Source organism: Agelaius phoeniceus, chromosome 1 (genome assembly GCF_051311805.1).
Source record: "Agelaius phoeniceus isolate bAgePho1 chromosome 1, bAgePho1.hap1, whole genome shotgun sequence".
Taxonomy (NCBI): Eukaryota; Metazoa; Chordata; class Aves; order Passeriformes; family Icteridae; genus Agelaius; species Agelaius phoeniceus.
The window spans coordinates 50,661,742-50,685,424 of record NC_135265.1 but is presented as its reverse complement, the minus strand read 5'-3'; the positions used below and the strand labels follow the sequence as shown (position 1 = coordinate 50,685,424).

The window sequence follows — 23,683 nt, the reverse complement described above, 5'->3', positions numbered from 1 at the left end:
GAAAGAACAATTCTAAAGAATTGCTTGATTAGATTAGGAACTTTCAAATTCTTTGGATCTACAGCCACAGCTTTTCCCACTTACTACTGATTATTCATTAATTAATGTAGCTGGACATCAGAAAATGTCCCAAAGCACTGCACAGAACCAGTGGAGGACACACTGTTGGCATTCTATAGCTCTATAGCTAAGATTTGAAGTATGCTTTTCTGGCAAGTATCCAAAAAAATGCAAAATCACTTCCCTTATAGATCTTCACATTAATTTTCCTCAGGAAACCAAACATTGAACAGCAACAAGAGTTGGAAATAGTACTTACAGTTCTGCAACACCTTCTAACACCATATCTAAAATCCCAGTTTCAAGGGAAATAATGCCCAGAATTTTAGGAGTATTCCAAGAATGCACTTATTGCTTGCCATCACAATATGAGTGCATGAACCTATGTCACAGGTTTCGTAGATAAACACACCCCCCAAAAAAATGGAAGGGTACAAGAGATTGATTTAAAACGTGAAAAATGCTTATTTTATGATTGGCTCTTGGCAAATATTAAAATGAATATTATATGTGTTGTGTTAGAAAGTAATGCTGTATTAATTCTCTTAAGTAGTGTGTTGAATATAGTTTTAGGTTAGAACATAATGTTAAAATAGAAACTATGCAATGTAAGATACTTGTTTTAAAGAAAGGACTTGCAGGGAGATAGCAGCCACAGGACACCTAAATCTTTCAGAGAAAAAGAATTGATTACTCTCTTATCAGAAGAAACGAACTTCTTCCCGCCTCACTCAGCCCTGAAGACGCCATTAGGATTCAGAGGAAGAAGCTGACACTGACCAGACAGAATCCTGTGTTTGAATGGAATTTATGCATCATGTATGAAGTGTATGAATATGCAACAGGCTGTTGCTTTTAAGGGTTAATCCTCTGTTAACGTGTGTCCTTTTTCGGGCTTGTGCTGCCCAGAAGAAGGTAGCCGGACGTCCGTAACTCTTTGTTTCTATTGTGTCATATCGTCCTAATCCAAATTGTCCAAAATTTTTATTACTCTAATTATATTGCTATTTTTATAGCCATTTTATTACTATTAAACTTTTAAAATTTTAAAAACAAGTGATTGGCGTTTTCCACAAACACCATATCTAAAACCCCAGTTTCAAGGGACATATGGCCCAGGGTGGTTTTTTTTGTTTGTTTGTTTGTTTTGTTTTTGGTTTTGTTTTTGTCTGTTTGTTTTGTTTTGTTTTTTTTCCACGCATTCATCACAATATGAATGCGTTAACCTGTGTCACAGATTTTCTAGACAAACACACACAAAAAAAAAAAAAAAAAGGAGGGTACAAGAGATTGATTTAGAACATATAATTTCCAAACAAACCCCCTAAACTGTGGGCGGAAAAAAAACCCCAATTCTCACGGACACTGGGGAAAACACATGAACGAGAAGTTTCCTTGCAGACACGACTGCAGCTGGCACCAGCTCCGGCTCTGGCCGTGCAGCAGCACCGAAGGCGGCCGGAGGAGCCGGCGCTGCGCCCGGCCCGGCCCGGCCCCGCCCCGCCCCGCCGCGGCCGCGCTCCCTCCCTGGGGCCGCCTCCGCCTCCGCCCCGGGACCGCCCCGGCCCGGCCCCGGCCTCTTTCCCTTCCCTCCTCCCGGCCCCGGGACCGCCTCTGCCCGGCCCTCTCCCCGGCCCGCCCGCTCTCCCTTCCCTCCTCCCGGGCCCGGGCCGCCTCTCCCGGCCCTGGGTGGCAGCGACGTGGTGCTGTGCGGTGCTGTGCGGTGTCGGAGGCGCAGCCATGTGGGTGGCGGCGCTGCTGCCGGCGCTGCTGGCGGCGGCGGGGGCGCAGTACGAGCGCTACAGCTTCCGCAGCTTCCCGCGGGACGAGCTGATGCCGCTGGAGTCGGCCTACCGCTACGGGCTGGACCAGTACAGCACCGAGAACTGGCCCGAGAGCGTCAGCTACCTGGAGGTCAGCATGCGGCTGTACCGCCTGCTGCGCGACAGCGAGGCGTTCTGCCACCGCAACTGCAGCGCGGCCGCGCCGCCGCCCCCCGCGCCCCGCAGCGCCGCCCTGCAGGAGCTGCGCCTCCTGTCCGGGGTGCTGCGGCGGGCGCAGTGCCTGCGGCGCTGCAAGCAGGGCCTGCCCGCCTTCCGACAGGCGCAGCCCGGCCGCGAACTGCTCGAGGAGTTCCAGCGCCGCGAGCCCTACAAGTACCTGCAGTTCGCCTACTTCAAGGTGAGCCCCCCTCCACCCGCTGCCTCTCGTTGATCCCTCCTCCTTTCTCCTCCCATCGCTCTGCTGTCCTGCCTCCGCTCCCCCCGCCTCTGTCGGAGGCTCTCGAAGTCTCGCCTGGTGCGGTGTCACTCTCCAGGCCCGCCAAGCGCGCCTGTCAGTGTCGTGGTGTCCTGGTGTGCCCAAATGCCTCGTGCACCCGATGCTAGAAGAACCTCCCGTCATGCCGACCACCTCTCACCTGGCCCTCGGAGCAGGTTACTCTGGGCCACAAGCTCATTTCCTATCACCTCCTCCTCCACACCAGTTCTCATCTGCCTCACCTCCATTTCTTCCTTGCGCCCCTAGGCTGCCAACCCTACACTTTGTGATTCTCTCCCCGACAAACCTTTCAGTTGTTTCTTTCCACTCCTGTATCCCACAGGGGGATTAGCCTGTGCCTTGTCTTTCCCCTTGCTTACCCACATACCATCCAGCTCCCTCTTCACCCCGTTTTTTACAACTCATCCAGCTCATCCCCTAGAATCAGCCCTTCCACTTCTTCCTAGACATCTGGCCACTGGTGTCCAGTAGCTGTGTCATTCCTGCCCCTCTCTTTCCATCTTTCCATCTGCCTTGCTTTCTAACCTTCTCTGGAACCTTTTTCAGACTCTTCATGTCACAGCTCTGCTATTGCAAATGATCTTCACTGCTTCTTCTTCAGCGTGTCCACCTTCTTCACTTGCTCGTTTCTGGTCCAGTTCTTTCAAGTGCAGCAGCCTGGCCCAGCCTGTGACTTGCCCATAGCCTCATGCCTGGAAAACTCCAGTTTCATTGCAGCTGCAAGAAGGAACGAAGCAAAAATTGGCTGCTGAAGTGGGACACTAGAATACCTTGGAATGGTATTTACCTTTTGCTCTTGGGTCAGCCAAGACTTGGGACACACTTCTCTCTTAACAGATTTCATCCTGTTGTTCTAGCTTATCATTCTACTGTCCAGGATCTTATTGATTATTTTCTCCCTTCTCATCTTCACCTTCTGTTCTCTATATCAAGGTCCATCCCTCCTGCCATCCCCTCAGATACTGCAGTTATTTGCCTTTGAGGTTAACAGGGCCTCTCTGTGGGGAGGAAACAAGCTGAGCTCTTTGGTTAGATTGTTTTCCCTTTTAGGGATTCACTCCCAACATATCCCAGTATACATTACATAGGGTTGTATGCTTGTGCATTATTTTGAGGTTGCCTCTTGAAAACACACATCTTCTAAACTGTTGCTGTGCCCTGTTTTTAGGAGTGCTGTTTCCTCAGCAGTTTTTCCAAACATTCCCAGGGAAATGTGTCCTCATGAAACCAGAACAGCATCCACATGCACAGCGTCACACTGGTCTCTAATGCCGTCCCTAAGACCATACAAAAGAACTTGATACATTTTAGCCTCTGCCTTTTCTTTTAACTGAGAGGGCAGGAATTCCTCGAATTCTCAAAGCCATATATGGATACCAAAATGACATCACCACAAATGTTTCCTCTTCTTATCTTAATTTAACTATTAATTCCCCCCTTGTGGCACGTACAAAGTTTGCACTGTACAGATAACACCAAATATAATTTCTTCTTATCATTTTGAATACACTCAGGTAACTGCCAGGTAGGAGTGTGAGAGGGAAATTGTAGGAATCCCTCCCCCTCCCTTTTAACTCTTTTTTCAATCACATTTGCATTAAGTTTGAGTAGTAGTTTGGTGGTTTTGCCTTTAGTGACTGTTGTTTATATTGTGTTTTGTACTGGATTTGTAGTTCAGTGCCGAGCCCTTATCTTTCTCGGGAAGTTCTAAATTTGCCTTCTAGAGCTACAAACTGCTGCATCCAAAGGGCTTTTTCCTGGCTGGTGGTTTCTATGAAAGGAATGTCCTTTCCCCCACCCCTCCACCCCCCCCAACAGCGTTTATAGTAGAGGGAGAAGCCGGAGGGAAGTGCTTTATGTAATTTTTTAGAGTGACCATGTGTGTATTCAGGTGGGCTCGCAGAGAAATTTGCCACGTTGTAAGATTCTGGGAGTAGCTGTTCCCGCGCTGCTGCTTGCTCCTCTGGAGGGAGCTTTCTCAGAGCCACTGAGTTCACTTTAGGAGTGTGTTTCTACAAAACCTCTTTTTATTTATTTTTTTTTTCTAAGAGGTGAAAATTAAAACCAAGAGTGAATCATGGACCTAAGTAAAAACGAGACATGTCAGCCTACCAAAGAAGCAGGTTTACAGCTACAGCACAGAAGAAACCAGGCATTTGACGAAAGTGCAGCTGAGATTTCCCTTTGCATTTAGCACAGTCGGGGCGGACTGGAAACACGTAGTTTTGGGACAGCCAGGAAGGGCAGCTGGCAGAGCTCCAGTGCTGGGACACTCCTAGCAGCACAGCAGCAGTGGCTGGGTTGAAGTTTGGCTCCTGTGCAGCCATCTCTCAGGTTCCTTTCCAAAATGAAAGGGCATCTTTCATGGGTGTGAGCAGATGGGTGCGTGTGCACACTTTGATTCTTGCTCGTGGTTTCAAACGTGTGCTGCCAGAAGCTGTTTCACATGTGAGGTGGAGCTCTGTATTGCCTGTACATCAATACACTGAACAGCCTAGAAAAGGGGTTTTAACAGTTCACAAATACCCCAGACTTTTGCTTTCTCTCTCACTCTTCCTAAATATGTGCATATATACTATATAATGTATGAAAGTATGCATGTGGGTGTGTATATATATATATAATTTTAAGAAATCATAAATGGCACGCACACAGAAGTACATACATGTTTGGTACATACAGTTGTAGATGAGAAATGTGCACTTCACAAAGTATGTCTAACAGGGATTAAAGTTAGTTTAAAAATGGGCACAGAAAATTGCTTTAGGACACAATTTTTGACCAAGTCTCTGCAGTATGATCTAACTTTGTAATACCACCAGGAAGATACATTATTTTAATAATGTCCTCTGTGCTGCTAGGCAAATAAATGACATAAACACATACAAACAGTGATGACTCCCAACTACTATCCATAGGTTAGCATCAGTACTTGCTGTGAGATTAATCTCTCCCAGTAGCCCTGGTATTTTGCCTTGTCAGCTCTATGAACAGGGGAGGGGCAAGGGATAAAACCTAATCTTTTTGATTTACAACAGTCATCTATTCTATCTGCAAAAATGATAGACTTCTAAGTAAATTGTTCACACTCTTCTAGGAGTAAAACTGAGAGGAATTATATCAGTTTTACTGTAAAATTGTATCTGCTGTGCTCTCAGTAGAAATAAATTTGTGAGTATACAGAATGCAGGAAAAGTCATTGAGAAAACTGGGAACCTTTGAACTGTTTTGTTTTGTTTTCTCCAGATAATCTTTTTCTTTAACACCTTCTTTTCCCTATCCCTGTTTAGGCTAATAATCTTCCAAAAGCTATTGCAGCAGCTCACACATTTCTTCTGAAGCATCCAGATGATGAAATGATGCAAAGAAATATGGCCTACTATAAGAGCATACCTGATGCTGAGGAGCATATTAAAGACTTGGAGATAAAGCCTTATGAGGTATGCTTTTTATTTGGGAGAGTCTGCTCTTTTGGAACCGTCTATTACTCCTCTTATTGGGTGAGATTCAGGGATCTCATTTGCTTATGTGTTCTCAGTTCTTAATCTCTTTTTGTCATCTCAGTCCTCTTTGTTCTGCTTTCCTGGTGCATTCAGTAATTCTCACCTCTCCTGCACTTCATTGTTCCATAAATGAGTCACAGCAAATCAGAGAGTGGCGTACCTGAAAGCTGCTACATGCAGATTGCTGCTGGAGCTAAGCAGGTGCCTAGTTATCCAAATTCATGAGTGCTGTAGTGGCAGAGCTGAAAATAGCTCAGACATTTGGCTTTGAGATTACACTGAAAATCTCTGTCGCAGCCTCACACTGCTGCTTCTTTCCAGCAGGCTTTTCTTTTGATTGGAAATGGAATGACATACTCTGCTCCCTAGGAAATACCTGTTAAAATCCATTAGTCTCCCGTGTTTGTTCTCACATCATCTGGAGAGCAGCTCATCTAGAAATTTGGAGACATCATTTGCTGTGTTTGGAGTTTACACAGCACTTCTCACGGGTCAGTTACTGCCGATTCATTGCTGCCAATTTTCCAGAATCTCTTTGTCAGGGCGGTGAGAGCGTACAATGGGGACAACTGGCGCACGTCCATCTCGGACATGGAACTGGCTCTTCCCGAGTTCTTCAAAGCCTACGACGACTGCATAGCAGCCTGCGAAGGCTCCCGAGAGATCACAGACTTTAAAGACTTCTATCTTTCCATTGCAGGTCAGTGGTTACCTTGAAACATGAAGGAAAGATGTCCCCAAAGTGCATTTTAGTTTATTCATAGGATTGGTTACCCAAGTCCTGTTCCTCAGTTTAGGCCAATGGGAGTTTATTAGATTCACTGAAAACTGTTTAACTCTGGTTTACTTTATGCTGTCATCAGTAAGATAAATGAGGTCTATCAGGAAATCGGAACAGAGATCTTACATTAGCATGGAAGTTCTGTGTCAGAGTAACATAGAAATGTAAATAACAGGTGCTCCATCTGGGTAGCAGTGGTCATCCAGCCAGGTCTCTTGACTATCATTTCAGTATCACTTTGAGGCTCAGTGGTTAGTTAGCCTGCCTTTGAAATCAGCTTTCTGGTTTGTGTAGGTCTGGTAATCTGCATCTCCTTTCTCGTAAGTATGACAAGGTTTTGTTGGCTATTTTTAATCTTTCCTGCATTAGAGTTTTACTAGTAGGTAACATCTATATTTTGTGTGTATAGCAAAAAAAAAACCAAACCAAAAACCCATTGCTTTGCAAAGTAAAAGGGACATCAGCTTTTTTGATTGTTATCAAAATAGCACATGCACATTTCCTATGCTCTTTGGCAGCGAAAGAAACAAGTAATTTCTCCAGTGCTCTGACATCTCAGTATTGTTGGAAATATTTTTGTGGAGAACACCTGCATATTTTCTCAATAAACTTAGAAATTCTCTTGCACTTTTTGTGTTTCAAGTTGCCCTAAGGAAAATTATTCCAACTTTTTGTCCTAAAGCCATAACATGTCTTGGTGAGGGGAGGCTTTTGTGAAATATGTTTATACATGAGCAGCTTCAGTTTCTCATGGTGTGCAGCTGGTATCCACCAGAGCAGCTGACATGGAATAGCTATTGCAGGCTGTTTCTCAAGCCTTGACTTGCTCTTGGGCAAAACATGCAGGGGTCTAGGGTAACAAATACAGAGTGAAGCACAAATCACAGGAGGTAAAACAAGAAACACAGACTTTCTTCCCCAGTGGGTCCTCTTGTGGACAATCCACAAGCCACTGTGAAGAGTAGTGTCTGTGCTTAGCTGTGATTGACACTTACTATCACCCTCCCTCTGCCTCCTTGGAAGGGAGGGACAATTCCCAGCAGCAGTGATGGGAAGGAAAGGCAGGAATTACTGCATGATGTCACCATGGCCATGTTCATGCATTTCAGGTATTTCACTCTTGAGATAAGAACACTCAAATTTATTTGCACTGGCTGGGCTAAATCGTGCTCGTGTTGCAGGGAGAGATTCTGCCTCCAAGGGTCTGCAGGAAGCAGATGTAGCAGTAAGTGTTCACCAGAAGTGTTTGGGTCTTGCCCTAGGCATGTATTTATCACTGAGCAGTGAGTTGTGTTAGGAAGCCAGCTGTCCTCATTGCATGGGATCACTTCCCTGAGGGACTCGCATCTCTGGCTTTAACTGCTGGCTGGAATTGAGCACTACTGTGTCTGGACATTCCACTGCTCTTGTGAAAGATGAGTCTGGGAATTTCATTTGGCCAGTTATTTTTAGTTAGTTTCAGCAGTTATATTTAGTTAACCTCAGTGTTCTTCATGTTAGGAATTGTCAGGGATGAAAAGTTCTTTTGTCTTGGTCAGAAATTTGCTGCACAAGCTTAGCTAACTTGCTTTCACCTGCCAAATGTGGCTTAGAGGGAAAGCAAGACTTTAAAATAAATATTTTCTGTGCTGTTGATGAATGTGATATATTTGGAAAATGCTTGAATTTTTTTGCTGAAAGGTTTTCTTGAAATGCATTTTCTTGAAGATAAAATCACCTATAGTCCTATTTTATATATAGCAATAGTCCTGCATTATATATAGCAATTTTTTGACAGGGTAAGCTTGTGAACTTACATGTTCCTGGCTGAAAGTTATTCAGTTGTGAGCACCCTATTTTTCTCTTTCCTCTCCCTTAAAACATCCAAACTCTGGGCAGCCATCTCTGGAGGTTTATTTTGCAATCACCTGCTGTATCTGTCTGTGACACAGTTGTACTCAGCACCACGGGGACCTTCTTTGTGCAATAATGTAATTCCCTTGCCAAGGTTTGCAAAATTTAGAAAAGGAGAGAAGGCACTGTGAAGTTTACAGCTAGGACATAATGCAGTACTGTGTAATACTCTGTAAAACCCACCAACCACATACTGCCTGTAGGTGTCAGTGAATCCTAAGTGCTCAGCTCTCTGGAATTCCAGCTCTGATGCCTTAAAAGTCAGCCACACAGATTTTTACAGAAGGGCCTAGTACCAACACTCGATTCATACTTCAGATGGAGTCGTGGATTCTCAGTACTTCCAAGCAGCAAGAGCCAGAGGCACAGGACCCAGGAGAGTGTTATAAGGCCAGATTTTAATGGGTGACTAATGAGAGTGATTATCACAATTTGCTCTGTGCTATCCATATCCTCTGTTGCTGTTTTCTTCCTTCCAGACCATTATATTGAAGTCCTTGCGTGCAAAGTGCAGTGTGAGAGCAATCTGACACCTATTATAGGAGGCTTTGTCGTTGAAAAATTTGTGGCCACCATGTACCATTACTTGCAGTTTGCATATTATAAATGTAAGTAGTAATTTCTTGTGCTTAAACAACACTGATGTTGGATGATGGGGGACGGATTCCATTCATAATATTTTTCCTCTAATTTTATGCTTTAGAATGTAAGTAGTGGCCTCCAGAATCTGAATTTTAAACTATTCTGGGACAGAAAATCCTTAAGTTTCCTGGTGTCTTTTGCTCCCTGTTATCGCTGTAGTTAACAGACATGGGACAGAATTACTTCCACAGACAAACCTTCAGAGTATTTCATACTATTTGCTTTTTCCTAGTGGATTCTTATCATCCTGTTAGAATAGGGCTAAATGGATTTTGAAGAAAGAGGGGACCACTTAAAAGAAATTGTAGTATTCAGTGCTCAGTGATGACATATTTGATAGGTAAATTAATCAGTGAAAGTTGTGGTTTCTTGAGGAGCTGCTTGCCCTGTAAAGAACACATGTAGCCCTTACAGCTGTTCCTGCAGGCTCCAATATCAAAGGGAAGACTCATCAGCCATGTAGCATCAAGCCATTAATGACTCTTGCTTGTGTTGTTTGACTACACACCTTACACCCTGACTCTTCCCTCTTTATCAATCCTAGTACAGAGAAGTAGGGAGGGGTTTAATATATATATTTTTTTTTTGTTTCTTAAATAAATGCCCCAGTGCGTTTCACCAAGATGTGGGCTGATACTGGGATACCTGGGAGGAACATTTGGTTAGGATTTTCATAGAAAACAATCAGAGGTTGATGATGAGATGATTTTTGAATCATGACCTTATGTGTTTCAGAGCAAAAATAGCATACAGTTTCTGGGGAGCAATTTTTTTTCCTCTGTGCAGCTGGTGAGGAGGTAGAGTATGTATGGGCTGTGTTTCCATTTGAGTTTTCCAGAGCTTAGATAATAGCAGGAATTTGTTCATTTACCTTACCTGGATTTTTTTGGTGTGTGTTTATCAATTAGTGAATGACATGAAGAATGCAGCTTCTTGTGCTGCCAGTTACCTTCTGTTTGACGAGAAGGATGAAGTAATGAAACAGAACATGGTCTATTACCAGTACCACAAAGACAAGTGGGGACTTAAAGAGGAGGATTTTCAGCCCAGATCGGTAGGTGGATTACCTAAAATGCCTTTTAGACACATTCAAATATTTCTCTGAAATTCAGTGGGAAAATGTAAGTTATCTTCTGTTTCTGGAGTCCTGTTTTGTTAAAGCCATATAGAAAGTTGCACACAGAGGTGCAGTGTATAATGTAAACAGTGAATGCCATTGTAACTCTTCCCTTTTTGTTGAAGTATACTATGATAGCATATAATATATGATGAGAAGTAAACCCATGCTGGTACTTCTCTGACACTTAGGCATATTTATGTCTTTATGTACCTTTATAAATAAAGCAGCTGGCCCCTGAAATCTGTGATGATGAAATCTCTGAGTGACATTCAGGCTTTTGTGAATCATTATTTGCCAACACATAGTTGCCCACTCGCTTGTTATTTCAGGTTCTGTGGGCATTGGAATGTGTCTGAATATGGTAACTCCAGCTAAACTGGCTTTCCACTTACTCCATTTAGAAGGCAGTTGGGTGGATGAGGATGGAAAGAGGCTCAGGACTGCATTTCATCCAATTATCTAAATTAAAATTCTTGCTGCAAAGAAGATACCAGTCCATCCAGCAATAGTTGTCATCTGGCTTTGGAAAACTATTTTAAAAATGGGTTTCCATGCTGTTCTTAAATTTCCATGTCCAAGGAAATTTTACAGCCTGGACTGTGACATCAAATTGGATTTTCTAACGTTTCTTGTTACCAGGATTTAAGTCACGCAGCTAAATTGTGACACTCACTGACTGCTTAGGCATCAGTCGTATGGGCTGTACAACCAGTTAGTCATTAGCAATACATGTTCCACAAATTAAATTTAGTACCTTCTAGTCATGCCTCTTAGAGCACACACTTTATTGGCACAGTGGGAACCCAGGCCTGCCCTGCAGGGCCAACTGAGACAAAAGGCAACAAAAATGCATTTGGTTCTTTCAGGCAGCAGCAGCAGCAAGTCTGAGCTCACAGGGGAAGGGAACTGCTCCTTTGTCACTGCTTTTGGGAACAGAATGGTGCTTTGTAACCATATTGGAGACAATGTTTGGTGGTGCTGGGAGTGAGGGGTAGCAACAGTACGAAACTGCAAACCGCAGACACATTTGGCATACTGAGTGCAGAGAGGGCGGAACAAGGGCCCTACACATGCACTCTGACTGTTTCATTGATAACTTCTGGAGCTGGGGACTACAGATAATTTGATTTTAAAATACAAAATATTAAATGCACACAGCTGTATTTTCTTGTACTTTGATCCATGTAGCTATAAACAGAAGTTGATTGCTGTCCTAATCACTTGCCCCGAAAACCACAATGCCTCTGGTTTATTTTCTAAAAGTGATAATGGGGTGACAGCAGCATTTGGCTCTGGCACTGACCTTTAGATGTTCTTGTGAAAGAGGGAGTCTCCTGTTTTCTTCCCCAAGAGGAGTTAAATGGAATAATCAAAGTAGATGGCAGTTGGTACTCACAAATGTGAAAGTGTGAGACTGAGCTACCCGGTGCTGTCCGGGCACATAGTGGGGATGTGAGGAGGCACAGGTGAGTGACCTTGCAGAGTTTCCCTAGCCCGGGCTCAGGCTGGGCTGGTGAGTCATTATCATGCAAAACAGCTCCGTGTGTCTCCTTCCCAGAACTGCCTGCTGCCATAGCCAGCACTGGGAGACAGAGCCTTCCTCCTGTCCAAAGCCCACTGGAATGCAGGCACAGGCTGCTGCTCAGCCCTGGCAGTCTCATGCCTTATTCTCAGGCCCGCCAGTGCTTTGAAACATGAGAAGGAGGAGAGTGCTTTGTTCTTGCAGTGAGGAAGCCTGTGCTTAGGAAGATCCACAGAAGAGTTTGGAATGGGCTCTTTGCTGTTCTGCTGTTTCCTTTCTCAAGCACTGTGAGCCCTGCCTGGGATCTGCCTTTGCTAGGTCTGGGTGTGACCTCCCTGGGATGGTTTCAGGAGGCATGTGATGGCACTGGCCTGTCTTGCTACCCTAAAGTTACAGAAATATGGGTGTTTTTTGATAGGAGGCCGTTCGATACCACAACATTACCACGCTCCAGCTGGAATTGTATGAATTTGCGAAGGAACATCTGATGGATGATGATGAGGTGAGTTTTCCACAAATGAAATCAGGGTGAAAAAAGCAGCAATCACGTTTAAAGTGAAGATGATACATGGCTGTAATTCCAGGATTGCACTAATATGGAAAAATCTTGTAACCACGACCAATTTATAATAAATTTTTGTTTGGTAAGTGGAATATAAGAACAAACCCGAAGAACATCATGTACCATTTAAAAAAACATGGACAGAATTCACACAAAGGTAAATATATAATGCACTGAGCCCACAGAAAAGAAAGGAAACCCAGTTTTCAAGTTGTAACACCAGGGGGCAGAGAAATGGTGCATATATATTTAAACCAAATGTTTTTCTGGGTTTGGTGTTTGGGGGGCCGGGAGGGGGTGTGGATTTTTTTTTTTCTAAAATGTTATTTAAATTAGATTTAAAGGTCCTTACAATTTTGTCCAGAAGTAACCACCTAAATTGTAGTTTTTGTCCAAAGGAAGTCTTGTTATCTGTTATTTTTTTCTGCTCAGTGGCATTTTGGTCACCCAGTAATGCTTTTTAGATGGTTGGAATTCATGGTCAAATAACATATAATGACTACTATTTACACTGGAAAATATGTAAGAAGGGATTTTTTTACTTTGGTTTAATTGTTGAAAGGGCATTTCCTTCCGCGACTGAAATTAAAGCATAATTCATGGGAGGTTTTGGATTGCCTTTTGCTTTGTTTTTGGGTCCTTTCATTTAGAGGTTTAGAAAAATCTTCAAATGATGAAATGTTGCTGGCATTGACAAAGAGCTGTGCTCAGCTGTGACATGAGGCAAGGGTATCTGTAATGAGCACTGCTGAGGTCTGTTCTAGTTAAAAAGATTATTAGAAGATGGTTTATGTTAAAAAATGAAAACACCTTTGCAATTTCTGTTATCCAACATATAGGGAGTGAGAATCTTTTACAGCAGAGAAGTAATGTCTGTGCTGCCTTCAGTATTCTTGTGATCTGAAAACAACTCTATGTAAAATTCCATTGCAAGGTTACCAGACTTCAGGAAGACTTTCCATTGGGATTAAACCCCCTGAAAGATAGTTTAATAAGCTTGCTTTAAGGTTAAGCTTAGATGAGGACTAGTCTGTATGGATTTTCATCAAGGTGTGAAATACTTGAGTGCTTTTTATATTCCCTTGTTGGTTTGTGCTTTGTCCATGATGTTTTCTTATGTTAAGCATCAACTTGATTAGTACTTTTTTCCTTCTTTCCTGTCTGCTGCTTCAAAACACAGGGAGGAATAGGGGGCTGAAGAATTAAGCTGGGGGGTAAAGAATTAAGTAGGGGGGTGAAGAAGTCCTTTTTGAGGGTTTTCCCCATATGTTGTTAGGAGAAGGGGTTATGGAACAATCTTCAGTCTCCAGCACTGTGTGTAGAATAAACAAGCATTCAGTTGCTGGCTTTCATTCCTGCAGCCCCTTTCACCAGGGCAATTACAAATGACCTTGCAATCTGCAGGAGGGTGGTGCAGTGTAAACCTCAGTTAAACCTTTGGGCTGACAAGGAAGTCACATTACACTGGATTATATGTTTGGGTTAAACAACCAAAATTACTGGGCCTGCCTATGCTGCAGATACCTCACACTCTCTTTGTTTAGGAAAGTTACCATTCTTCTTCTTCTCAGGGGAAAAGCTGAAGGGCTTCTGTGCCCTCCCTTGTTAGGGCCCAAAAACCTGGGGGGGATGGAGGCTGTCCATGCCTCTGGCTTGGCTCTGGCTTTTGGTAGTGAACTCATAAATCCCTGGCTACCAGAACTTGTCTTTGGCTGCAGGAGACTTCCAGGGAGTGCAGACAGAGCAGGAATAGCACAAAAGTAAAACCACTACCTTGCAGTTTCTGCTCTATGGGCAGGACCTGGTAGTATAAGTGGAATTTTTTTATTTTGTTTAATATTTCTCCTGGCACAGATAGAAAAGTTTGTTCCATAGGAATGTTGAAAACTGATGAAAACCCCAGATAAGGCATTACAGTAAAAACTTTATTAAAAATTGTTAAGGATGGAGGCAAGCTCTCTTCTAAGTGCACTCTGTTTATTTAAACCATGTACTCCTTGGGCCATAGGCCATACTTTCTGTGAGTTTCTGTGGTCCATGTTTGCTGTTTGTGAAGTTTCTTTCTGGTAAGATAGCCTGCAAGATAATCTGCAGAAAAAAAAATAATTATTTTTCCCTTGGTGGAAGCAAAAGGATTGATGTGACAAGAGGATCACTTCCTGTGTGAGTGTCATTATTTTCAAGTGGAGAATCTCCTTTTATCCAGACTTCTCAGTGCTCCTGTATCCCAGATCATCCATGTGTCTTTCTAAATCCCCTTAGCAAAGAGAGTGAAAACACTTGGCTTCTTCAGGAATACATAGCAGTAATTGCAGAGGCTGGAACAGGCAGTAATGATTTTTGCATATGTTACTACAAGAAATACTGTCCTGCTTGTGGTACTCTATTAATTTTTTTCCACAAGGAAATGAAAAACTCTTAATTCAAACATTTAACACAGTGGAGGTGACAGAATATTAGCGCCAGCTAGCTGCAAATTACTTTTAAGAAAAAGTAATTATTCTTAAATATCCTTGCAGTTTTCCACAGGGAAGTTAAAAGAACATTACAGTGTTGTCATCTTGGTTGGCCATGGATAGACAAGCTTCTTAATTTCTGTTCAGATGTGTAATGCATCAAGGCTATCATGGATACAGCTCCTGGTACTGCACAGATTTAAGTGGCAAACTGAGATGCTGTTAAGAGCCAGACACTCAGCTAGTGTAGATGTAACTCCAGCACCACACTAATTGTGTGAGACATGGTTTTGGCCCATAAAAATCAGTGTTCTTATGGAATTTTGGAGGAGGGGAGATAGCTACTTAGCTGTTCTAAATTACATAAGAACCACAAATATTTGGCGGGGATGAGCCTACAATGTGATTTTTCTTTCGGTACTTAATCAGTAGGTGAAAAGCTGTTGGCAGCTTTGACCCGCTTTTTTTTGGACATCTTTCTTTTTATTTGTGTATAGCGTGTGTTCCATTTGTGTAGTGGCTGAGATTAAAAGGCTCTGTGTTTCATCACATCCATGTAAGGCAAAGAAGAGGAAGTACTGAACTAATGTGACTGGTGGAAAGAGGACATAAGGAATAGCATCAAAACACAAGGCCCCCAGTGGAGTACTGATAGCAAATAGTAATCTGAATTCAGACTATTTTTCTGTTTGGGAATTGCTAACAACTTACTTTGAGCTTTATTAACTTGCTCCTTACATATGGTCAAATGATTTACACGAGTGTGCTTGTACCAGCAACTTTTAAGTGCTGTAAACCCTGCCCTGCTTGTGACCTCAGCCCAAACAGCTCTAACAGCACTGCTGCCCTGAGAAGAGCTGGTGACAGCTGTTTCTGAGAGAGCTGCCAGCTAATGGGCAGTGTTATGGTCCCTGTTCAGCACACACTTTTTTAAAGAAAAAAGATGAGGTTGTTTTGGGTTTTTTTGCCATCATAATTTTCTAGTGGAGATTCTTCCTGTATGGCTGGGTCCTTCTGCTTTCTCCTCTTGCTTCTGCACTGCTGGATGTGTGTCTTGGTCAAAGGGCTTCCTCCTCCCATTTAAGCCACTTTGCATGGGAAGCTGCCAGCATGGTTGGGCTCAAATGGATGGCCCCGAGCTGCAGGTACTGGCATTAGGAGGAACTTCTGCCCAGATTCTCTTACACCTCTGCATGCAGCATAAAGCAGGCAAGAGAGCATAAGGAGAGCTCTGAAACAAGGCCACTGGAAGGCTTCTGCTTTCAGTGCAATTGGAGCAATGTTGAAGTCCCTCTGAAATTGGGTTGACTCATGTTTTATAGGCTTTATAAGTAAGTTAAAAGGAAAGCACATTTACTGGTTTACTGTAAAATACTGCTGTAATAACTGCAGTGTACTGTAGTCTCCCATAATATATGGGAAAAAAAAACCAGTTAAAGGTTCAGAATATATAGTTGAAATGAAATGGAAAAATATTTGAGAAAGTAGTTAATATTCATGTAAAAAACAACTAAGCTCTCTTAATATTGAAAAAAAAAAGCCCTATAAGCATGTGGCAGTTGGTCACACTGAGGACTAAATATCTGAAAAAGAATTAAGTTAAGGTTCAAATAATTTTTCTGCACAAAGAATTGAGGGATTTTCTTATTTTTCCCCAGCTAGAATGTGAAGAATGTCCAGCCTGGACTGTACAGCTCATGGAAGTTCTGGCAGGGCTTTGAGGTGGTTACAGTTAACTCTCAGATTTTAACTGAAGGTTAGATCAAGGAACTTGCTCTTGGTTGAAGGCTGAATAAACCTTTCAGGCCGAGCCACTCATTGACACATGCCTTACTGTTACCCTGAAATGTTTTCCCTCTCCAAAACATTGCTGGCCCGTGGGCTTTGTGGTGTGTATGTGCAGGCTCTGTCAGGTCCATGGAGCAAATGTCCTCTACAGTCATCCATACCAAACCTTTGTCTTCACTCTTGCAAGGTGATTATTTGTTCTTGTACAGAATCTGCTGGTTTTCATAACCTAATCACTGTGACTACTCCCATTGTTTACTAGGGCTGTTACAGGACAATAATTAATTACAGGGTTGCTAGATCCTCACCTAGAGGCCACCCTTCTCACTATCACAACCTGATCACCTACATCCAGTACATGGGGGAATCAAATCTGCTGCTCTCACTGTCGAACAGGTTTCCAATCATTGAGGTCTTTGAACTTCAGCAAAATTTGAATTTTTGCTCTGAAAGACAACTGAGGGACATTTTGTGAGATAAGTATTTTTCTTCTAGGTCATAGATTATAAGGAAACAAAGATCCAGCCAATTGTTCATGCTCTGTGTGTTGTCTCTTAAGGCTGTTTGTTGGATGAGGTAGAATAAAAGCTGTTTCCTATTCATTCACCAGTAATCACACATAAAAGCATGTCCAGAATAATAGTTTTCTATGGAACTTAATTCATTCTAGAACACTATCCTTTGTTGTCTTCTCTGTTGCTTCCCTGAAGAATGAGATATCCCACTGCAATACATACAGAATCCCTATAGGGGAGGCCATGAGCAGACCTGCATTGGAAAATGTGGGTTATTACAAGAAAGCTAATTGTGTCCCATAACTCTTCCTGTCCACTGAGAAAGGGAAGAACAGATTACAGGTGGAGGCAAGGACCCATGAATGATTAATGCTGGCATTTGCAGAAGGCACTCATTGCAAGCAGTTGCAAAGTGTCTGGGTCTGTCAGTGGGCAGTGCAACTGCTGCTTGCTGCTGTTCTTAAATGATGCTGTTGAAAGAAAAGATGGTGCTGGACCATCAGCCTCAAGTGTGCCATAGCAGAGCCAGGTACTCGTAACTCTTCCTCTTTGCTGTTTTATTTTAATAGATGGCTAGGAGTCTCCAAAGTACAGATGTTTCTCTAAAAAAGCTGTGTTTTGTGAGTGTGAATGTGACATTTAATGTGGCATAAGGAAGGGCCTGGCCCAATGTATGTCATGGTCTTGGACACTCAGTACACTGAGGTACTAAGTGAGGAGTTTTGCAGTCTTCTTTTTAGGTCTTTTTTTTTCCCCAGTGCTCTAGCTTCTCATTAGATGGTGCCCCAATCTCACTAGCCTGGGTTAGCTTATTCAGAATTGACCAAGAGCTCTGTTTTAATTTTTTTTTAATTATAATCCACCTACTCACATACCCTCAGTAAAATCTTCTTGAATTAATTACTGTGGCATACAACTTGTTCTTTCTGTCTGTGCCTCTGTTCCATTGTTAATCTATGCCAAGAGTGCTCACTTTGCATATCTAACAGATAATTAGAGGTTCCAGTTGGACAGATCAGCTTCTCTGATTCCTCCTGCCTCTCACACCAGTCTGGGAACATTCCCCATTTTCTGCTCGATATCACACCTCTCATATTTCAGGCTATACCTGTTCCATCTTTTCCCATGCATCCTTGATCTGTCAGTCCCTCTTTCCACTGACCATTCCTAGTCTGGGAGAGGGAAGAGGTTGGAAGCACAGGGAGGGAGGGAGGTTGTGGGGTGCCACAGAGCTGCTCAACCTGTACCTGGCCAACCTGGAGGACACAACTGTGCACCGAGGGCTGAGTGGGGAGGAAATGCTTCCCTGCAGCTGGCCAAGCAGCCCAGCTGTACTTCCCACTTGTGTGCTTGTGTGCTTCCCACTTGTGGGCTGCCTGACTGTCACCCCTCTACTGCTGTGGCAGCAAACCCTTCTCTTCCCAAGCCAGGCAGACTTCACCTCCTGATGTCCTACCTAGGAGCAATCCCTTTGGACCATGGATTGCTCACCACCCTGACATCAGCCCTGGGCTGGAGCCGTGTGTTTGTGTTCCTGCCTTGCAGCTGCTGGTCCTTGTGCCCTCGGGTGGCTGGCAGTGGAACAAATTATGGGTTTGCAGCCAGCTTAGCATGGAAAATGGGATGTTCTCCTGTAAAGGTAGGGAGGAGCCAAAGAGCACAGCAGGTGACAGGAGGGACTCTGTCTCACTGAGGGAGTAAATCGTGTCAAAGACTCATTTCAGGCTCCCGGTCTGCAGGCATAGATCAGCAGGAAGTTACTGGATATCAGCAGGCAGAAGGCTTCTTTCCCTGGAATGAGCATCTGTGGAGGATGTGCTGAGCTCAGCCGTGCTGGGTGTCTGGTGCAGTGTGAAGTGAGTGCTAATGGGACAAGGACAGGGCTGGCCTGGGCACAGCTGCCCGTGTGACAATGTCATCTCCTCCTCTGAGGCAGAGTTGTCACCTCTTCATTGGGCTGCCAACCTCTCCAGTGACAACTTGCAAATGTTTCACATTTTGATTGTGAAGGCACAGGCAAAAATATTTCAACTGGGGTTTTGTTTGTCTTTAATCTGGAGGTTTTGCCTTTTCCAAAATAACCAACGTCCAGGCAATTACTCAGTTGTATTGCAGCATATTTTATGTATATTGTTTCAGCAACTGTTTTTATATTTTTGCCATATTTCAACCTCTCTTATTCCTCAGTACATCTAATTAGACCACAATAACTTCTGCAATGTTTTCCTTTAGAGCTCAGTTTCAGACACTAGAGATTTCAGAATTCAGGTTTGTTTAGGGCTTTTTTTCCCTAATATTGTTGCATTTAAATATCCTTTTTCATCTCTTACATGTTTCTGGATTTGAAAACATACTAGAAATAAAAAAAAACATTAATTTTGTCTGTATGTTTTGTGTCTTCTGAAAAATTCTGTCTTAGTGATGAGTGTGACAATAATGTGTTGGATACTTAAATCTTTTGAACAAATTCAAAGCACAACAAATTGCCATCCTTCAGGACTTGCTAAAATCACTTCATAGTTTCAAAATCTCAGTGGTCTTTTGAGATGGATCTGTGAAGCAGGGAACAAGAACAGCAGTTATTTCAGCCAGTTATCCTCCTGCATTTATTTTTGTTTGCTTAGTTTCATTATTTCTCTCCTGACTAGTCATACTTCCTAAAAGTGTGATGTTAATACTTTTTAATCACAATATCCATAATACCATTATTATATTCAAAATAGACAGAATTTCTCTATTTCCTCTTATTATTTTCATTGACAGAGTTTTAATGCCCTTTTCTCACCAGAATAGAAAACAGTAAAATTTTGAGTCTCAGAATGGAAGTGTCTAGAAGATGCTGCCTTTTGAAGGAATGCCCGTTTAGACAAAAATGTGCTAAAAATGCAATTGGGGTTGTAAACATCAATTGGGCAGACTCAGAAGCCCAGCACAGTTCACAGACTTGGAATGGGTGGTGAAGCAAAGGGAAAATGAGCATCCAAACAAGGATGACTTGCTTTCAGCATAACTGGTAGAAGTTGTCATTAATTTAAATATGAGAGTGAGTACAAGCTGATCAGGTTTTCTAGCAGAAAATGATAATTTATTTTGGAAAAAACCCAAATTACATCTTAAGACTTTTTTAGACCGTATGTTTTTGTCAAGAAAGAAAGGACGGAAAGGTTTAAAGAAAAGAGAGTTTATCAGAACGTTGTAGTTATTAGAGTAAAGGGTTGGAAATGTAGCATTGAGCATCTGCATCTCTCTACTTTAAGTCATATCAAAAAGTGAGGATAGGCCCAGGTATTCCCACAGGGTCTCCCCTCTCAGGCAGTGTTTCTGAACTATGCATGGAAGGCAAACCAGAAAATACTTGTGTTTCTGAGGGTGCCAGCAGATGGGCTGCTACAGGCAGTTTAGAGTAGTTTGAGATGCTGCTGTGGAAACCCAGGGCACTGGGAATATTCCTCTGTCTGTTCTGAGGTGCCCTGGCCCCCAGGGGAGCACTGACTTTGACCCTCATTCATGGAGAAAGTTTCTTAGACTTCAAGATAGACTAGAATCCACAAAAGTGTGAAATAGATTATAGAGAGTAGTGTAGGTGTATCACTTGGTGAGAAATTTAGGTTTTGGGATTTTTAGTATGTTGTGGATGGAAGCAAGATGGAGGGCACAGGGTGTTGTCCTGCATTTCTTCTTTGTGCTTCTTCTTCCTTCTTCTTCTTGGGTTTGGCTGGCGTTTTGTAATTGGGCAGGAAAGTCCTCATTGCAGGCTCTGTGGGATCAGTTATTGGGTTAAAAAGGAAAATAATCTAGGTGTCAGTTCTTAATTGGATAGCATAGTCTTAAAAGACCTTGTAACAAGAGACTGTTGGCCATTTTGTGCCTTCTAATGAAAAGCTGCTGAACTCACAGTAGTGAGACTGTTTTGCTGATAAGAAATAATAAACACCTGAGTCCAAACATGAATTACTGTCTCAAGTGCCTTCAATCCAGACCCAGATAGCTGCTGCACAGTTGCTATTGACCACCTGCTTTCCACCACTGAGGGTGTTACCTTGTGCTGAAAGCGATCACAAAAGGTTTTAGCTCAGCTGCTGTAGTTTAGTTGACAAGACAGTAAGTTCCAGCCAGTGGGGCTGTACCATCCCAGAGTACTCAGGCTGGAATGTGTCACCGTGATATTTTCTGAAAAATCCCTTTGTCAGGATTTCTTCTACTGGGAAGTTGAGAAGCCTCAGAGAAAAATGTAAATAATAATTATCTGATTTGCTTCTCCTGTGTTTGGCTGCTTTGGAATATGGTCTGGACATTGTTTACCAACAGGTGCATGTTTGATTGGTTTCATGTGACTTGTTTTTACTTAATGACCAATCACTTTCAGCTGTGTTGGACTCTGAGGAATCAGTCACTAGTTTTCATTATCATTCTTGTTAAGCCTTCTGTCTGTATCCTTCTTTTTCTTTAGTATAGTTTTAGTATAGCATAATATAATATAATATAATATAATAATAATATAATATAATATAATATAATATAATATAATATAATATAATATAATATAATATAATATAATATAATATAATATAATGTATTAGCCTTCTGAAAACATGGAGTCAGATTTTCTTCTCCCACCTCGTCCTGGGGATCTCACAAACACCACAGGAATGCAGGAAGACATTTAACTAAGGTATAGGATGTAGAACTATGTTAGGAGTAGTTTAAATAAAGTTGGATTTCTACATTGTGTTGGTGCTCTGTGTTAGCTGTTATCTCCAGCTTGTAAATTTTCTGGTCTGAATCTAAATCCAGTCTATTTGTTTCCACTATGGAAAACATCCTAGTATCTCTGGTTCTTCACATTTTTGCTGCATTGAAGCAAGGCTTATGAAGATCCATGGTTGAAAATGGAGAAGGTGTGTGTTGAAGGGTGTTACAGGGAACACAAAAGGTAGATCAGACTTACAAAGCCAAAGTTATGGTTCTAAAAACTCTTTGGCTTCAAATTTTGAAGCTTTCTAAAATTTTTTAATGTTTTATGTGATTCTAACAACTTCCTAATTTAACAGGTGCTTTAAACATTTATTCCTCTCTAAGTTTGAAGATTTCATTGTATATTTAAGTACCTGTAAAAGTATGAGAGGATTTACTGTGAAGTGTATGACATTGTCTTCTTTTAAGGTCTGTGTCACTGCAGGGTAGCCTTGTGCTACCCTGGTATGGGCCATTTACCTGTATTTTATAGGTTGGTTGTACTAGTGTCTAGCATGGAGGGTGTGAAAAATATTTGCACAACTATTATTGCAGTTTATTTTATTTTTTTTATTTATTTTATTTTTATTAAAATAGCAGAAATTTCCCACCAGGTTTTGGGGTTAATTTCTTTCTGTTAAATTTAATAATTTCTAGGGTGAAGTTGTGGAATTCCTTGATGAGCTGTTAGAAGTGGAGGAAAAGAAGGAATCCTGATGAGTGAAACCACCAGGAAGTACTTTACAGAAAGTGAAGACTCACCATTGCTCCTTACTATTATATTTGATCACCTGTAGTTCCAGTTAGATATACCTCAAAGGTGCTTCTTTGAGCTGCACCTTTTGTCCCAAGATCCACTCCTGAAAGGTCACTTCGTGCTGCACTGACTCTTCTGTGAGCATGGCTTTTCACCCTGCAGAACTGGTGCACATGAGTTTCCCCTTGAGCTTTCTTTCCCTTGCACAAACACAACAGAACTGACCATTTCTGTTTTCTGGGATAACACTAAGGTTCCTCATTTCAGTGCTGTTGTACTGAGTTGTAACAGTACAGCTAAATTCTCAAAAACTTTGGTCAGATTATGAACTATGGAAGACATAACAGTTCCTCTTTCTGAGCTATGAATTGTATTATTTATATATGTCTTTTTATGTGATGGTGAATAAAGTGATAATGAATCCCAGTGCACCTGAAAGATATTAAGGTACATTTGAATAGCTGAAATAAGGTGTTTAACAAAGCACAACTAATGATCTTGTAAACATTGCTTAAAGAATTCTGAAAGCAGTGTTGATCTTTCTTGAAAGCTAAATTAAATTCCACTATGTGAAACTGAGAAGAAAACTATTTTTTCTTCCTACCAGTTTTTACTCTTTCTGTTGAAACAGTCCCTGTTGAGGTGGGGCCAGTCTTGTATGAAATACTGATGATTGATGAATTTAGTATTGTCTTCTGTAAAAAAATAGCTTGTGTGGTTTTTTCAGCCTGGTGGGACTATCTGCATAGCTTTCATCCAAAGGTAAGTACAGGTGGAAACTGAGGTGATTTTCAGTAGAATACTGAAAAATATTTACATGTGAATTCCTGTCCTTTTTGTTAACTGTACAGCAGAGTCCAATACAGCAGTATTGGTATAGACCAAAAAAGGTGTGATAGAGAAGGGTACTGAATTAGTGCCTAAGTCTACTGAAGAGCAAAAATCCCCTTGAAGGGGGTCTGAGAAGGATACAGGATTTCATCCTGTGCTTTCCTCTTTTGTTTTCAAGGGTCAAGCCCAGCAAGTGGTTTCATCCTGCTTGCATCAAGGGGAAATGAGCATTCAGCGCA

At 42.2% G+C, this 23,683-nt stretch overlaps 1 protein-coding gene across 1 annotated transcript; it reads left to right on the top strand.

Moving 5' to 3' along the window:
• The first annotated feature begins 1,656 nt into the window (after nucleotides 1-1,656).
• CRTAP (cartilage associated protein) lies at nucleotides 1,657-23,044 on the top strand. Its single transcript, XM_054641298.2, has 7 exons — nucleotides 1,657-2,241; nucleotides 5,631-5,780; nucleotides 6,372-6,543; nucleotides 8,997-9,125; nucleotides 10,068-10,213; nucleotides 12,220-12,303; nucleotides 22,514-23,044. The coding sequence occupies exons 1-7, from the start codon at nucleotides 1,801-1,803 to the stop codon at nucleotides 22,571-22,573; spliced, it is 1,182 nt and encodes a 393-aa protein (XP_054497273.1). The 5' UTR covers nucleotides 1,657-1,800; the 3' UTR covers nucleotides 22,574-23,044.
• Nucleotides 23,045-23,683: the final 639 nt, after the last annotated feature.